The 18725-nt window shown below is 41.8% G+C and overlaps 1 protein-coding gene across 2 annotated transcripts; it reads left to right on the plus strand.

The window, feature by feature from the left end:
• The first annotated feature begins 5858 nt into the window (after nucleotides 1-5858).
• Nucleotides 5859-18012, plus strand: TTC1 (tetratricopeptide repeat domain 1). 2 transcript variants are annotated; one of them, XM_080995297.1, is made up of 8 exons: nucleotides 5859-5996; nucleotides 7077-7418; nucleotides 10707-10767; nucleotides 11945-12057; nucleotides 13171-13207; nucleotides 14628-14776; nucleotides 15719-15773; nucleotides 17443-18012. In XM_080995297.1, exons 2-8 carry the CDS (start codon nucleotides 7104-7106, stop codon nucleotides 17577-17579), a joined length of 867 nt encoding a protein of 288 aa, XP_080851423.1. In that variant the 5' UTR covers nucleotides 5859-5996; nucleotides 7077-7103; the 3' UTR covers nucleotides 17580-18012. The 2 variants fall into 2 exon arrangements, with proteins under 2 accessions (XP_080851423.1, XP_080851424.1); XM_080995298.1 differs by lacking the exon at nucleotides 5859-5996 and adding an exon at nucleotides 6025-6155.
• Nucleotides 18013-18725: the final 713 nt, after the last annotated feature.

Here is an 18725-nt window from a genome sequence, read left to right on the forward strand (position 1 = left end):
GCACATTTGGACCCCTCTTAAGATATTGTAACCACATTTTGCATGACAGTTCCTGAGGTCAAAGGGACGTGGGTGGCGCTGTGGTCTAAACCACAGAGCCTAGGGCTTGCCAATCAGAAAGTCGGTGGTTCGAATCCCCGCGTTGCTCAGTCCCTGCTTCTGCCAACCTAGCAGTTTGAAAGCACGTCAAAGTGCAAGTAGATAAATAGGTACTGCTCCAACGGGAAGGTAAACAGTGTTTCCGTGTGCTGCTCTGGTTCGCCAGAAGCGGCTTAGTCATGTAAGGCCAGTAAAGTGAGATGAGTGCTGCAATCCCAGAGTTGTCCACGCCTGACCTAATGGTCAGGGGTCCCTTTACCTTTACTATATAGCTTGGAAAGTTGTTTGTGCATATTTGGATCCCCTCTTAAAATATTGTAACCACATTTTGCATGACAGTTCCTGAGGTCAAAGAGCAGGTTCTCATCTATTTTTGAATAAAATTGGATGCCATTTTTGAATCAAGATGCCAGACTGAACCTTTCAAAACCGCACTAATTTTAACTGCTGTTTTCAAAACTGCACTGATTTCTGAGTTTCCTTAGAATTCCTGAGCAGTACTGTACTGCATACGAGGCTGCTACTGTAATATAAATAGCAAGGATATTTTTAAACTATCAAATTCTATTGATTGGCCACACTGGAGGCCTGGTTCTGTTCTATTCTGAGGCTCCTAATGGAGTGACCATCCTTAAATTTGCTTCCTCTCTTTGCAATCTATTATGGAGTGAAGCCATCCCTGCTCTCTCTCGCTCCATCTTTAGAGGAAGTCCACTGTACTGCTTCCTCCTTGGTGCCAGAGAGGTGATGGCATCTGACTGCTTCTGAGTCTGATTTGCAAAGAGTGTTTGTTCCTGGGGCCAAGGAATCAACAATGATAAAACAACAATAACAACAACATCCCTCAAACAAAAGACATAAAGATGCAAACAGACCCTTCCCTCCTCTACTCCACGTGCAAAACCTGCCTTAAGCCAAACCAAGCAGTCTTCTAAAAATAACCATTGCATAAAGCGCAGTAGTTTCTTATTGCATTGCTGAACTGTGCAGATAAAAACAGCAAGGACTGCATGTCTTTAGAAAATGCAGAAGGAATGAACAGGAAGCAAGGACCATGTTCTATTTTCATCCTTTCAGTCCTTTAGAGGCAAGAAAAGGGAGGCGGTTATAATGTGCAACTGAAGAAGGTTGGATTGGTGGGAACTTGAGCGAGTCTTAGTGCCTGTACTTTCTGGACGCATGCCCTAATTCAATCATGATGGAAGGTATTATTTTGGAGAGAGTCTGGAAAAAAGGGTCTGAAACCAGTCCTGATTTGTTTGTCACTTCTTCAGATTCTTAAGTCAGCTAGTTTATGACACCCTTGCATTTCAGCTTCTATAGTATTACTATTACTTTTTTCCTTTCCTTTCCTTTTTGGTAAAGTCCATTTAGTGTTCTCTGTGACTTTATTCCATTAATAATAATAATAAATTTTATTTATATCCCACCCTCCCCAGCCGAAGCCGGGCTCAGAGCGGCTAACAACAGTAAAATGATAAAACATTCTAAAATCATTGCATTATAAAATTTATTCCAATCAGATTAAGGGCAACCATTGGGCTCAAGCATCCAAGGTCATTGGGCTTATGTACATGCAAAGAGCCTTTCTGGACAATTAATCTACATTGAAATGAGTGTGCAGTTGTGTTGCCCATTTTGTGTGTGGATACCAAATGTTTTCCCGCTGCCTTTCATAAGCACAGGCTGGCTTGAGTGTTGCTTAGAAGGTACAAACAGGTGACAGAATTTAGGTTGGTGTCAATGTGCCAAGAGGGTGGGAGGCCACTATTGGGGCCAGGGAGTTCGCAGAGCACTAGAATTAGCTTGGAATAAAGGATTTGCTCCATAATCCAGCCAATGGCATGATGGGCCTGTTATGTACCTCTTAAGTACATAATTGGTGAAGACGCATGCGGGACTCCTTCATGTAGGGAGCTGCTCAGTCATACTTTGTAGGCAGGACATGTAGTGGTGCCATGTAGATTTTGCAGGTTTAGCTAGAAATTTTACATAAACCACTAGAGACTTGTGCTTAGTATTCTGTGCCCACCAGGTAGCTTAGAAGAAAGTTCCTTCCTTATCTTTTGACCAGATTGGAGGAGGGCACAGAAGGGGCAAAGTATACTTCTATGTGGGTGAGGTGTGCCCCACGTATTAAGCTCCCTGAAAGAAAAATAACAATCTATTTTAATGACAGGAATCCAGCATTGGGGAGACGCAGGTAGGGGGAAGCTCCTGGTTTGGGTGTTTGTGCCACCTATGCCTTTTGACAAGCTGTACTGTAGGGCAATGTTCTCCCTCTCCCTCCTCCAAAGATGAAACATTATTTATCTTCCTTGCTATTTGACATGTTAATATTTTGCATGCTACTTGATAGCCCGAGAAAGCAGCTTTTCTATATTTGGGATATCAGAGCAGAAAGTGTCTGATTCAGACTCTCCCCTGTCACATTGATTATTTTGTTTACAATGCTTTAAATAGCTAAACAGGCTGGGGAAGAGACAAGCTTGTTAGCTAAACTGCAGTCCTGGCTAATCCTCACGATGTCAGTTACGCTGGCCTCTTTTTCACCTACCTTCCTTTCATAGGAGCCAACTCCTAGGGGCTCAGGTCCCTTGGGCCCCCGAATAAAATATTGGAGGGGGCTGCCTCCCAAAGTTGATGGGCATTGCCACTCAAATAATGTGTGTGCTGTGTCTCGTGATTGATTAGGTGGGGTGGGGAATGCTTCCCCCCCTAATATTTTATTCAAGTTGGCACCCCTGCATTCCCTTATGTGTGAGAAGCACCTGGAAAAAATGGACCCCCTTTCTGGGAGAACTGGGATCAGAATAGTGGAAATGCAAATGCTTTTTTTCTTTGGCACTATCCATGCCTTAAATCAGAAGTGGGAACCATTTTCAACCATGGGCTGCATATTTCAGGGTTGTGGGTTTGAGCCCCACATTAGGCAAAAGATTCCTGCATTGCAGGGGGTTGGGCTAGATGACCATAGCTGTCAACTTTTCCCTTTTCTTGCAAGGAATCCTATTCGCAATAAGGAAATTTCCCTTAAAAAAAGGGAAACGTTGACAGCTATGTAGGTGACCCTTGTGGTCCCTTCCAACTCTGGCCTGTGGAGAATTCTGAGGCCCAGACAGAGATGCCTAGAGGCCTAAATTTGGGCCCTGCACCTGAGGTTGCCTATCCCTGCCTTAAATTTGCCAGCTGTTAGCTGAGGCTAGCCTCCAATTGTGCTGAAATTGTAAAGTGAATGTCCTTAAATGAGAGCTGGCATAGTATCACTGTTAAGTGTATGACTTGCAAAGTCATAGAAGCATAGAACTGTAGAGTTGGAAGGACCCCTGAGGGTTATCTAGTCCAACCCCCTGCAATGCAGGAATCTCAATGTCCTCAGTTGAAAATTTCCTGACCTATGACTTCACAGAGCAGTCTTAGGCAGCACGTAGCAAAGGTATTGCTCAGGCTGTAACTCTTAATCTGATTTAAGCCATTGGGATTGCAATTTGCTTCACAGTCCTAGCCTGAGCCTAGGACATTGGTAGTACACCTGACAACAAAAGCTGCCTGTATTTGATTCAGGTGAAGGCACTTGTATCTCTGCCAACGACGCTCTCCTGTGTGTTATGATTTTGAACCTGAAGTTTAGACACTGGTGCCTTTCATGTCCTTTCCCCCCCAGTAAAAAAGGTGAACAAGTGCCATAACGAAAGGGTACCAATGAGTATCTTCAAATACAGGGGGCGGAAAATGGAACTCTGTGGCCATACTTCTGCAAGTCTCTAGGCATTGTCTGGAACATATGCAAGCTTGCATGGCTTTGTCTGTCATTATACCTTTTCAAAAGTGAAAAGTGCAGCAACAAAGGACTTATTGCTTATGAGAAATTAGTTCCATTTGATTCCCCCCCCCCCCGCCTTTGCTTATCAAGAGAAGGCACTGAAGACTGGGCCCTTAGGAATCTCAGCTAAAACTAGCTTCTCTTTAGCACTGCTTTCAGGACATGGTTCCAGCAACTACTTGTTTTTCATTTCAAACTAAATTTTCTTAATTGCTTGAATTTATTTATACTGTTGTTTTTAATGTTATTATGTTTAGTCTTTATTTTTATACACTGCTTTGTGAGAGCTCCTGTGCCCTGAAAGTTTACCGAGGGATCTTTTACTAAAGTTCATACTCCAACTGATATATAGCATATAGGTAAAGGTAAAGGGTCCCCTGACCATTAGGTCCAGTCGTGGCCAACTCTGGGGTTGCGGCATTCATCTTGCTTTATTGGCCGAGGGAGCCGGCATACAGCTTCCGGGTCATGTGGCCAGCATGACTAAGCCGCTTCTGACAAACCAGAGCAGCGCATGGAAACGCCGTTTACCTTCCTGCCGGAGCGGTACCTATTTATCTACTTGCACTTTGCTGTGCTTTTGAACTGCTAAGTGGGCAGGAACTGGACCAAGCAACGGGAGCTCACCCCATCACGGGGACCTTCTGATCAGCAAGTCCTAGGCTCTGTGGTTTAACCCACAGTGCCACCTGCATCCCATATAGCTGTGGCTTAAAGGCACCCTATTTATTTTGCATACCTTTACTAGTTTTCAGCTTGAATTTAAACATATCCCATGTAGTTCAGTGGAACTTCCTTCCTAGTAAGCATGCTTAGGGTCACTTATTTGAAGAGTTTTATTTCAATCAAAGGGATTTAAATCAAAAGGATTTTCTAAAAGTGCTTCGGCTCAGAATACCAGTTATCCTGTAAGTAGTAATTTTTCCTAGGTACACGAATAAATAGCAAGCTTCCTTTCTGTATGTCTTATCAAATTTATTTCTTGCATTTCAGATTTTTTAAAGCTTATTCATGTGTGTTGACATAATTCTAAGCAGCTTTAAGTCTTTTTAAGGTAGTTTGGGAACTGATGAGTGGGCCTATCAGTAAGCATTTTGGGCCCTCTAGTGGAATCTATTTTGAGCTTTGCTTTCTGGAATTGCGCAAACCGATACAGTACTGGACATATTCCTGACTTCCTCTCAACTTGCTGCAGTATAAAATTGTATTTTTTAAAGATTTATTTAAAAATGGCGGCCTCGTCGGCCTGTAGATCAGTACTCTACTTATGGGGCTATTGCAGCCCTATAGGCAATATAGAAGGAAGCTCGGAGATCCTGGTTCTAATGTATGCAGGACCAGCTTAAGCCAACCAGAACATTTCCTTCCTGAAAGAAAGCACACACTGCAGGAAGTTTATTCTTATTTTTGTTCTTGTCCATGGAGAGAAACTTTGCCCATATTCGAGGACATGCAATCCAGATTACATTTTTAAAAGAAAAAAAAAAAAAGATGGTGCTCTGAGTTTCTTCCTGCTCTGTAATTACTGTATTCGAGTTCCTCAATCACTTAACAGGAAAGTAAAAGTTTAGGGTGGCAACTTCTGTCCCCCTTTATTTCACCGGGAACTGCCCTAGTCTACGCGCTGCAGTAGAAGCGCCACGCTCCATCCCTGCGGGGCTCTTCGCCTGCAGCCACAAAGCCACTTGCTAGGGAGCAGTGCCAATGACTTCTAAGCAATCAGCCATAAGACTGCCTTACATGGCAACGTAAGGGATCCCTCTCCCCCGCCAACGAGAATGCGGAACCCCTTCGCCTTAAAGCCGCTCTACGCAAACCCAAACCCTACAGCGCCAATGCCTTCCCGCCCGCCTCCCTTGGCGCCACGGCCACGCTGATTGGCCGGGGAGGCTCGACGTCCACCCCTCCGAGACGAGGGCGTGACGTCATTGGCGCTCCTTTCTCCGAAGCCTCCCTCTAAGCGTCTTCTTGGCTTCGCCCCTGCAAAGGAAACAGGAAGTGACGTAGGGGGGAGCGCGACGCGTGAACGACGCGGCGTCAGGAAGTAGTGGAGTTGCGGGTAGAGACGTGATAGGTACGGGCCTCTGAGGGAGAGAAACGGGGCAGTGGGCGAAGTGGGGCTCCTGGGTCACCTGCCTTAGAATATGCTTCAGGGGCGGGGGAGCTACGGGGAGCGAGCTTGCTTGCCCAAGGGCCCCGAATTCTTGATCACTGGCTCCTGTCAGCACTAACGGTGAAGAGGACCGAGGGGGGAACGCCTCGAATTCGTGAAATAAGGACGTGGTGTTTTTTGGGTTGTTTTGGTGTGCAGCTTTAGCAGCTCTGCGAGGAGGAATTTGCAAAATGTCTCTGTGGCTTCACTGGCCTGGCAGCCCATGGCTGCTGTTCCTGGTGGGGCGGTTGTGGGTTCAGTTGCCGTACCCGCTGCTGTGATGCCAGGCTTGGGTGTCTGTGGGCATGATTTGAATGTGAGGAGTTGCCAGGATTAGTTCAAAAGCCAACCCTGTTCTCGCGGGTGGGAGAAGAGGAAGGGAGGGGGAGGTTACACGGTTTTTTGTAATTTCTTTCAGTTGCTTTATTATTATTTTAAACGCATGACATAGACCTGTAAAACAAATAAATGGAAATATTGGGGTAAGAGCCATAATTGATTGGGAGGGCACATTGAAGTCCAGGGTTTAATCCCTTGTGTCTCCAGTTAAAATACAAAATTGAGGTAGCAAGGCTCACCCTGGGGAGAGTCAGAGAAGACAGTGGTGGACTATGTAGGCTCATGAGCTGACTTTAAATAATAAGGCAGTTTCATGTGTCAATATTTTAGTAGGTTCAGTAACTGGTGGAGTTGCATCTGGGAACAGTTTCTCACCATGCTGCTACTAAAGGCACTGGATTACTGTTGAAATACATTATAATCTTGTTCAAAATACCATAGCATAAATTTGTACCAAATCCCATTTTAGAGTTTAGCTTGCTTTGGAAGAGTACTGCTTTGAGAATGATGAAGCTAAAATGGTGGAGGGGAAGTATCTCTAGATCCAACTATCAGTTTATAGCTGATTCTGTGATTAGACGTGTTAAGATTTTGCCAGCATTGTTTAAAGATTTCATATCTGTTGCCATATGTAATTTTTCTTTCTGTGTTTGTTTGTTGAAGGCAGAAAATCAACTTTGTAAGCTCAACATGGAATCTGAAGATTCAATTTCTCCTGAAAAATTAGTTGAGGGTTTGAAACTCTCAGAGGAACAAAGCAGTCCTTCACAGCCAGGTTGTAATAATGTGCATGTCCCCAAAATCGCCAAAGAAGGAGTGACTCAGCTGCCTCACTCTGAGTCCAGAGAAGACGAAGACCTCTTCCATGACTGTAATGACTCTTTTGAAGCAGGAGTGGCAGAAGAGAATCACAATAATAAGGCAGATCCTTTAGAAAATGAAATAGAGCTAGATGAAAAGGACTTATTAGAACTAGAGAAAAATATGTCTGAGGAAGAAAAACAGGTATGCTTTAATGAAACTACAAATGTTTCTTTAACATTGTGTTGATTAGCACTCTGATTTTAATGATATTTCTTTGGAAGTATGTCCCATTGATTTAAGTGCAACAAAGTTCCAAGGAGTATGTTTTGAATTTTAGCTTTTCTAGTATTCACCGTATGTTTTAAAAAATGAAATCTTTCAACATATAGTCCTGCTCTTTTTTAAATTGGAAATAGCATTTGTTGATTTCAGTCAAATTTACTCCCACCTACAGCAACCAATTCCTGTTCATGCTTTTTTGGAAGTAAATCCTTTTCAGCTTAGTGGGGCTTATTGGCAAGTGTGCAATGAAATCATTGTGCATGCAGAACTACTTAAATGAATCCATTGTGCTCTTGGAAGTCATTCCATGCACACAATGATTTAGTTGGATTGCAATCTTTTCAGGGCACAGGTTCACACCCCCCCCCCCCGTTTTATGGATGAGGTTTGGAGGGTTTGTGATTAAATTCCAGCACTGTGACTCTCCCCACCCACAGCTTAAGTGTCATTTGTCAAGATATAGGAAAACAAGAAATGTCTATGCATTCCTTTATGTCAGCCTTCCCCAACCTGATGCCCTCCAGATATTTTGGACTACTACTCCCATCAGTCCTAGCCATCACAGCACCAAGTTAGGGAATGTTGCTACATGTGATTGCAAGCAGACTCATTATTTCCTCATTTTTGTCTGTGTTATCCATATTTGCCAGAGACACCGACTTTTCCTTTACCACTCCTTTGTTGTGTTTCTGTTTGTCTTCTGATTATTCTTCCACTTGCTCTCTGTCATCCTAAAACAGAAATGGGCAGTGTGTGCCTGCCGGACAATTGTGTGCAGGCTGTACTTTTTAAAAAATTCTTGTGTTAGACTCTTCTAGATTTTTAAGTGCCGTTTGACTTATCTGAGTTGTCTGATTCATTTCAGGATTTAGAAAAGGCAACTGTTAAAAGTTTAAAAAGCTGTGCTTGTTGGTGGTGGGTAAGATTTTTCCTAAGGTCAGAATTGCTAGAAGACACATATAATCTTGCTTGTTTGTGACATGATTGTCTGGATTTGGGCTTTTCACCTTTGCAAGCAATGCTTATTCAGTAGCAAGAATATTCATCTAAAATAAAAGTTAATCTTTTAATTATTTTGTTATGTTTATCATTCAACAAAAGCAACAGTGGTTTTGTCAATCAGTTTATGTGCAATGAACAAAGGGTAGGTTGGGGAATTCTGAGACTGGATAACTAAGGTTAATAAAGGGATTAAAATGCATTCCTCAAGCAAGGCTGCTTTTTAGGGTTCAGACACAGTCATTTCTCCTTTTATATCAAGAAAGATGTGCAACAGTGACTCAGCAGTATATAAACAACAAGGCCTCTGTTTGCATTTAAAAACAAAATCAGATTCTTCACTGGGTAACATACAACTCGTGTCTAGTAAAGCTAAACTCTCTATTATATTAAAATTGTGTAAATATTTACTTTGCAGAGTTATCTTTCTGCTAGTCATTAGATGAGCAAGGTTGGTTGTACTTACACGCTTACTGCTGGACTGCTTGTATCTTTTTAGCTTTCAGCCATGGTTAATGACAGAAAAATATTATCAAGGAAGTGCATTCCTGTTCAAATGTATGTTTCCTAACCTGTAATATTTTCCCTTACATTCAAATTTTTGGTTCCCATCAATTACCAGCAAAACCACAAAACTAAATTTTATTTTCATCCAATGAATGCTTACTAAAATTTGGAGGTGTATGGCTGGGTAGTAGAAAATGTTGTTGGCCCTGATTTCTCTAAAAGAGAAAGGAAATCATTAATGCGCATATATATATATATATATATATATATATGCTCTGTTAACTTTTCTCTAATTGAATAGGAATTTTTTGGCTGTATATATTTGAAAGATTATAACTTTCCTTTCATTAAAAAGGAAGTTTTTCCCCACAGTAAAAAAATGGAAAACCTCCATGGTAAGGCACTTCAAAAAATCCAGAGAATAAAATGAAATTTATCTTATGACAGTTCCTTTCTGTACTGTGGTAGCAAGCTAAATCCTAAGTGTGTTGGGCAATCAGTTTTAAGTAGTGTGCATTAAAGCAGAGAATGAACAAAAAGAGATAGGTGTGTGTGTTGATACACCTGATTTCAAGTTAAATGCAGGGTCTGTTGCCTTTCAAGTCCTCTATTTATTGGCTGAGCTCTTATGATGTCACAGGACCTGAACTAGGAAGCAGAAATTGGCTCAGCAGCCAGGAAAGTAGTATGCTGGCTGTCATGGATGTGAGGATGAAAGAACTATTGTGGGGCGGGGGGGGGGGAACCTTAGGGAATGGGGAGAGGGCAGAAAAGATGAGGAACTAGAGACCAGTGGAAAGAGGATTAAAGGGGGAGGAGGGGGCCAAGGGAAGGAATGGATAGAGAGGCAGAGGTTTGAAAAAGTTGAGAAATTAGTAAAAGAGGTAGAAGGTGTTGGTGGCTAGACATCTTCCTGCCTCCACAAGACATTGGTTGAGCTCCTGTGTCACAGGGTAGTCCAGGTTGGAAAGTCTTAAATGGGATTTGGGAACAAAGAGCATGTGGTAGTTAGTGAAAAGAGATGGAGGGCTGTAATTCTTGAAAGCTTATTTTTCCACAAAAGTTGACTGTTCCTTGTTTTACCAAAGAACATATAGCAGAAATAATCATAAACAATAATCAGTTTCTATGTACATTAGGTCAGTTCTTCATTCACTTTTTTTCCCTCCCAAGTGGGTGAATAGTTTTTGTGGTTGGAACTACAAGACTGAGGTCAAACAACTCCAGCCTTGGTTTGGGGAAGTCTCTATTGGCCTTAGTGCCTCATCTGTAAAATGCAAAGTGACCTCTGTTTCACAGGATTCAGAGAAAAAGAAATTATTTTATTTTATTTTTAATGTAAAAAATTTGTCATAAACAAGCACTTGGTAGGTTCTCCTTGCCTAAGGAAGAGCCTCCAACCAATTTGCTATGGTTATGGTTTGCCTACTGTTTGCATTTGTGGATAGCCAAGCCTCAAGAACTCTTGGGTCTTTTTGGCGGGGAGAAAACTTCACTCAAATTTTGAAACATGTCTCCTTTTTAGAAATCAGAACATTAAAAAGTATGTACAAAATAGCTAGGCAAAATACTAAATAATAGATGGGTTTTTGGATAGTTTTTTCCATATTTCAGGTTGCAGTTTCCATTGTGATATCAAATAATAAGCTATTTTGCTTACTTGCTTCAGATATTTATTATGTGGTCTTCTTTGTATTACAGAGGAGAAGAAATGAGAGCACAAAATTAAAAGAAGAAGGAAATGAACAGTTCAAGAAAGGAGGTGGGTGAATTACAACTATGTAATACCCAAATTGTGGTCAGTCTAAAGACAAATGCTATGTAGAATTTGTCATCTGTGCAGGTGATTGATGCGGTCCTTATAGGTGTTTATGTAGTCTTCTTATGACCAGCCATATCTGGAATACCTACCCCTGGAGAAGACTTCATTTTATACCTTACCATTGTATTTGGGAATTCTCTTTTAAGGGTTCTGGGAGTTAAGATCCCAGAACTGCAGTCATACTTGTGCTTACTTGGGATTAAATCCATTGTAGATTTTGAGGCAACTGTGCCATTGATTGTTCCCCCCCTTCAATCAGTCTTGGGAAAACAGCTCTGAGCGAGTTGTTGCCATTTTCTTAAATATGTTTAGTACTTCTGCAAAGCAAACCTCGGGATTCCCCATATCCTGCTGAAAGTCTTCTTGTTGTCTTTGGATGGTGCCATTTTGGGGCGCATAAAGGTTGGCACTCAGAGAATGAGTGCACTTTCAGCAAGGGTCTTCACATTTTGTTTGACCTTAATAGATGGGCTTGCCATCACTCTGTTTTATTCTGAAGAAATACATCACACCATGCTCTAGGCCCAGTGACTTGATGGTGGGGGGAATCCCTTGCGCTCTTCTCTAGCTCAGTGCTGGGAAGCAGGGTAAGGAGCCATACTACTTGTGCTGAATCACAGAGCTTGTCCAAAAGTAGAAAGGTCTTCTTGCCTCTCCAGTATCTCCAAGGCTTGGTGTACTGTCAGGAGAATAGACCTTGGCTACCAGTATCTGCATTCCAGGTTGCCAGAATTATATTTTACAAAGTGTATTTGTGGAGCTTTGCCCTACTCTTAACTCCTCCCTTAATGATGTCTCCTAATTGCCTTGGGGTAGTCCTATCTACCATGAGCAGCTCCTTACCTATGTTAAAGATGTTGTAATGTGCTATGACTGGCCCCTAAGCCCTCAAAAGGGTTGGTTTGAGATTCTGAACATTTGGTAATGCTTCTAGCTATCCTTATGACTGTTGCTCGGACTGGGATACATTGCTTTTTTGTTTGTTTTAGCAGTGTATTTTTTCTGAAAAATTAAATTGGGGGTGGGGGCAGGATGTGATGCTAGGCATGCCTTCAAGGCATCAATTCTTGTGTGTGCACTTACTGTCTTCGATCTTGACATTTCATTTAAACTGCAGAATATAAAGAAGCTGAAGATGCTTATGCAAGAGCTCTGCAGGTTTGTCCAGCCTGCTGTAACACAGACAGATCCATTTTGTATTCAAACAGAGCTGCAGCAAGAATGAAACAGGTAATGCCCAAGACAGTGAAGTAGCAAGAATGAATGAATGTGATTATTGTTTTCATCTTCCCTTTCAGCTATAAACTTGACAGCTGAAGGCATTTTGTTTTCTTAGACTTTTTTCTCACTGTGGGAGAACACGGGAACAGTGCTGAGTAGAAAAAGTAAAACTGGGACCTCTGTTAAGTAGGCAGGTCAGCACAGTCTTACTTCCAGACTTAAGAGGTTTCCTCTGACCTTTGGCACATGTCATGACTCATGAGTGACCAGTCTTTTCCTCACTTGGGGAAGTGGTAGAGATGGACGGGGCTTGGGCAGTTGCGCAGCAGTTCCTGCCAGCTCCAGAGTTGTGGTTGCCTGGAGTTCCTCATCCAAGCTCGGCCAACCCTGCAACCCCCAGGGCAAGAAAGGCAGGCAAGGAAGGTTGAATGCTGCTGCTCAACCAGGCGTGCTTCCTAATGGCTCTTCTCTTGAGTGAGGTGGGCAGGGAGGTGCTCCATGCTTCTGCTTGAAGGTGTTTGGGATGCTTTCAAGCAGCAGTGAACAACCTGATGCGTTCCTCCTTGGTCCTTCCATTGAGAAGGGGGTGTTGGATGCTGATGCTGGAAGGCAACTTCAGGCAAACCGGGTGTGCTGTCCTTGGGAAAGATTGATGCGGGGTGGTGGGGCTTGCTAAGCAAGGATGTTCACTGGAAACTACAATATTTGGCATGACCAGCAAGGCCAGCCAGCCAAAAACTCTACCATACCAACTATTTAAATCAAGAGAGTAAATCAATGTTAACACGGTCTATTGCATCAACAATTTTGATTGTATTCCTAGTATGCTTTTATTTTACTTATTGCTGAATGTACAGCAGAATGTCCAGCAGTTTGGTACATTTGCATGCCGTAAGTCCCCTTGTGGAAGAGCTCGCCAACAAATGCTGATCATACTTTTCTTAGCCTCTAAGTAGTTTAGCCAAATTAGTCCCCTCACAGCTTTAGAATAAGTCATCCAGAATATTCTGTTACACTGCAAACATTAAAATATGTGAATAAGTATCACAAAGAATAAGTATTTAGCATTTCTATAAAAATACTATTTGGTGTTAAATGTTAATGCCACCTCTTCTTTTACAGGACAAGAGGGAAATTGCCATAAGTGACTGCAGCAAAGGTACTGTTTTCCTGTTCTTGTGCTCTGTTAAAAGCATGTTGTCTTGGTAAGAATGTTATCTACTTGAGAGGCACCCCACCAGCGGAGGTATAGAGATGAACCCAGTTAAAAATGGTGATGGAGGTGGAATTTGCTCTAATCAGTTGGCAGTTGCTGACATTCTTTTATTGACATCTAATATCTCTTTGGAAGTTGCTGTGTTCTTTGTCATAGCAATTTTCTGTGGAGTTCCATAATTCAGTTTTCCACTAGCTAAATACAGATTTTTGCTTCTGGAACTATTGATTCAGCATTCCCACTTTTATTTTAGGTAAAAGTTTATTATCTGGAGGCTTTTTATGTGAAGCTTTTAGTGTATATTATATCCAGCCTCCCTGCCTACATGTCTCTCAGTATGCTTTTGTTCATGTCGTGTGATTTCTTCTGTCCTCCTTTCACACTTGTACTTTATCACCCCTAAAATGGTCAGTTTCCTTCATTCCTCCTCCCTGCTCCTTTTACGTGTCCTTCTCCCTCCTAGAACAACATTCCTCTTTTACCTCCTGTCTTCTTATTCCAAATTTGTTTTCTCTCTCTTAAATTATTCACCTTTTATGACTTTCTAGTTTTCTTCAACATCTCCTGTAGCCCTTTCCTCTTGGAAGGAGCCCCCCCCCGCCACTGGAGGGGTCTCCAGTGGTCTTCCAACCACCTTTATTCAGCTGGCGCTAGCATTGGTCTAACCAAAGAGCTATCACATGTACAGAGATGTGAGGCAGAGAGACTGGGTAGCTTGTGGAACTAAGACCCACTTGAAAGCAGATTGAGACCCACAGGTGGTTCCTGGCCCATGGAATGAGTGAGGTTGGGGAGCTGCATTTGGCTGACCCCTGCAGGCCAAATTTGATAGATGGGTGGGTGCTGCCCACCTGTTAATTAACTGGTGTCTTAAGATGGCAGGCGACCCATTTTTGCCAGCATGGTTTGAAATCAGACCATACAGTCAAAGGCACAGCGTTCAAAGTGCCAACGATTAGCTGGTCATCAGGTATTGTCCTGAGTGATGGAGTATCCAGCTAGCCTCACTCCTGCTAGAGCAGAGCTGCTTGTTTTCCTTTAAGATCCACATGGACACGCATGTGTAGCATGAAATCATGCTGTGTATATGGCTTGATCTTGCACTTAGAAAGTAAATCAAGTTCAAGATGGTCCACAAAGGGTTTTGATCACTTATATTTGCTATAACTGTACATTGAAGCAAACAGTAAAATGATTATTAACCCATTTGCGTATGGTTCACACTAGATCATAGCTTCTACTGCCAGCACTATCCTATAGCCTGAGGCTAGCTAAACTAGAACATGCTGCAGATGCCCTAGGCTTTGAAGTAAAAAGTTTCCTACCTCAGTTTTTCTGCTGTTTCTTTAATTCTGTTTTATAGCCCTGGAATTAAATCCAAACTATATCAAGGCACTGCTCAGGAGAGCAGAACTATATGAAAAAACAGAAAAGCTGGATGAAGCTTTAGAAGACTACAAAAACTTGTTGGAAAAAGACCCATCAATCCATCAAGCAAGAGAAGCTTGTATGGTAAGCGTCTTTCCCTCCCCAAATAATGGAGTGAATAGCTCCTGGTAACTGTTGGACATAAGTATTAAATCTTAAAGGTAAAGGCATGCATTACCAGGATGACAGCCTACCATACTTTTAAAACTGGAAAAAGTATGACCAGATTACTTTATTCCCATATTTAAGTCCAAAATGAAACTTCATTTCTAAGAAGGAAGAACTGACCTACAGTAAGCTTTTAGAGATGGAACCATTGATCATAGTTTAAAATCTCAAAGCTGTAAACCCCTTCCTCATTGCTTCAACAGATAATTCAAGAGAGTAATCTAGAAGACCATAATAACATTTCAGGGAGTAATAAAACAATGAAAATTGTCTAGTTCAGAGGTGACACCTTTTAACAGAAGGTACTGCTCTTTGAGTTTATTTTTAGTACACTACTTTGCAACTTTCAGTACACTAGTTTGTAACCCTGAAGACATCAACAATCAGACCATGAATTAATAAGGGTTTCACATGTATTGACCCAACGTTGATCTATCAGAAATTTGCTCCAAAGTAATGTTTTTAGGGGCAACCTTGTGTCTGGCATGTGCTGTAATTTTAGCCAGTACAGAAGCAAGACACTGTGGACAGTATAGAAAATAACCTCAAATCTCACAATGACGATGGGAGTTCCATGTGGGAAGTTCAAGAGTGATCTCCAAAAGAAATTTTGGGTGGTTTCCAGTTTGGAAGCATTTACTCAACCAAAGACTTCTGCACCATAAAATGACTTACAAAGTAGTTCTTCACGTATAAAGTAGCAGTGCAGCGCTCCAGTGAGTTCTGGCTATGAGTGTGTCCCCTGTGTTTTTTCATGCAAAGTCATGCATCAAGCCATGCATAGTATGTGTCATGGGTAAAAAAACAGGTTGTCAAAGCCAACTTTGAAGAATTGATTCTCTTGTTTGTTTTTCTTAGCGATTGCCAAGACAAATAGAAGAACGCAATGAGAAGCTTAAGGAAGAGATGTTGGGTAAGTGGCACTGGTATCCAGCTTGGTTGTGTGGTAGCTTCCATACATTGGTATAAAGCATGAATTTCTTACACAACCATCCCTGCAGACAAATTAATGACTTCTCTTACTACTCTAGGACAGACTTACCCCTGAAATCTCTGGGTTTCAGAGATCCTCATTTTTCACAACATTGATGCCCCATCTTAGACCATCCCAACTCCACAAACATCAAGGCTTATTGAACGTTACTTTTAAGCTGCTGATTTGACAACTGTTGTTGAAAATGGGCAATCAGATATATTTGTTCTGATCTAGACATCTATGGGTGTTGTAGTATGTGTGGATCATCTCCCCCCCCCCCCCGATTTTTGGGATGGGAGTGTCTGCACTGGGCCTTCTTGAGCCCAACAGGGGAAGCAGTGGCAGCTACTCATGAATGTCGCAGTAGGTATGCAGGTTGTGGGTAATGGGTGTGTGGGGGAGACGCATTCTGAGAGGCAAACTCCCAATAGATTCATATTAGAGAGTACCTCTGGATTGCATAGTGACCACCATCCAGAATCAGAGAAACAGTTGACAGGTTCATTTCTGCCAGACACTCGTAGCTGAGCAGGATACTGAGTGCAGAATCTCCCTTCCCTCTTGTGCTGGCGAGAAGAAAGGGCAGTCAGTGAAGAATACCTGTCTCCAGGAGTCTGACCTGATTGGTCATGTGGTTCTGGTCACAATCTCCTTTTTAGTAAGATGCTGTGCCTCAACACCAATGTTTACACACTATGCTGCATGCTCAGTTTGAAATTATGTCGAGGGTGTAGATGATAATGCTTATTAGAATGAAAGGCAAAGCAAACAGAATTATGAATTAGTCTCTCCTACATTTCAACTGCCATGGCTAACATTTGCTTCACTATCTGTAGCACAGCAGTTGAAAGGCAGCAAGTTTCTGAACATAATATTGAACCCCAAAATGCCATACAACTACTCTTTCAGTTTTAGCAGTTTTAGGCATTTGAATATGACAGAAGGAAAATGTTTTGTGCTGCTTCTTCAAAAGTTGCATCTACAAGAGCTGTTCATTCGAACCAATTCTTAAGCCTCTGGTCCCGGGCCAGTGTGTTCAGTTTATACAAACTTTTATGTGCCTTCTTATCTCTTACCCATGTGTTTTGTTTCATGTTGATAGTTCATGGCCTTCAGGCAGGCTTTATTTAGGTTTTGGGTTTTTTTTACTTGCTCTGTAACTTCTGCCTAAGAACCATTTGGTTTCAGCACTTTTTTTAGGGTTACTACAACTTCTTAGCAAGTTTGAAAGTTACTTTATTAGCTATAAGGAAAACACTGTTCTCAAAGATTAATTACTTTTGGAGACAAAATGATCATACATGCACACTAGATAAGTTTTGAATAGGCACAGTGCTTAACACTAATGTAGGTAACTTGTGACAGAGGACTAAACAAGGTTTCAAGCATGTGGAGCCCATCTTTCCAAATGACAGACCATCTACTGTTGCTTAAGTGTCATGAGGCAGGTGCTGTACAGAACATAATCACTCCTGTGTTAGCACTCTTGAACAATGGAATGCTTGCAGCCAATTCATTGTGGAGTGTTCAAGCAGCACGGAACATTGCTTCATTACTGACCTTGTACATGTTGGGAAGTACATTTCTTTTTGTGTGTGTATTGCAGGCAAACTGAAAGATCTTGGCAACTTGGTTCTGCGCCCTTTTGGCCTATCAACAGAGAACTTCCAGGTGAAACAGGATTCCTCAACTGGCTCGTACTCTATCAACTTTGTTCAAAATCCAAATAACAACAACCGATAACATAAGCCCAACCCACTCCTGGTAAAAAGTGTGGCATTGGAATTGTGGCGTTTCAATGAATGCAGAAAGAGGGTGAATTAAAACTTTTAAGTCCTAACATCTTTATCTAAATATGAAGATTTGAACATAGTCTCATGCATTTCTCTTCTATAAGGTACTTTTTACAGGTGTGGGTGAATAGAGTGAAGTGGTCTGACTTCCGCTGCCATCTTAGATGCACTTTATTTGGGCACTCTTTATCCTCCCTTGTGATGAAGGGGGAGGAGTGTTTGGCTTTGCTAAATAGAAGAATCCAGTGTTCCCATACCTGTAACTAAAGTACAACCATTTTGTGTGTTCATGGAGTTTGCAGCGTATGTGCGTGAATGAGAGGGCTGATCCCTTTCTATTCAGAGAGGACACTTTTACTAAGTGTAATAAAGCATTGATGGTATTGTGGTCTGCATTCTGTTGCCTTCTTATTCAAAGGAACATATGAATGCTTTTCCTATAAATGTAGTATACTGTATAAAATAGCCTGGGTGTAATTGGAGCTATCAAAAGCTGCAATTGTGTTGGTGTTTATCTCTGTAAATGAATCAAGGCCTTGATAATTCTATCCATTTAGTGCTTGGGGGTTTGGTTTTTTTGTTTGTTTGTTTTTGGAGGGGGCAGTGACAGAGGCAGTTGGCAAACTATAACAACCTGTGGCAATATCAATACAAAAAATGCTGGCACAAGTTCTTGACTGTGCATCTGCTGTACTTACAATACCATTTTCTACAGCTTGTTCGTATCCCAGCACCACTTTGAGATAATCATGTCCGAGCTCCTAAGGCAGGCAAAGAAGCTCTCTACTTAATTCTCCATAACATAAACAACAGTTCAGCTGTTGGCAGTATTACAGCTGCTAATGAAGTAGCAGATTTGCAAACCTGGTACAGAATGAGCCTGTTGCAAGGGGGAGGAAGAAACCTTGTAGCCTATTCGGTTGGAAATATCCTGCAACACAAGTGTGTGTTCTGTTTTTATTTCAGAATGTTCCACCCACCTTTCACAAGAGTTTTCAAGGTAGTTAACTAAACATATTAAAAATCTATATTCGAAATAAAGAAAGCAGATATAAACACCGTGATAATTTAAAAAACACTTACAAATTCTTCATTT

The sequence above is a fragment of the Podarcis pityusensis genome (assembly GCF_964106645.2).
Source record: "Podarcis pityusensis genome assembly, chromosome: 2".
Lineage (NCBI taxonomy): Eukaryota > Metazoa > Chordata > Lepidosauria > Squamata > Lacertidae > Podarcis > Podarcis pityusensis.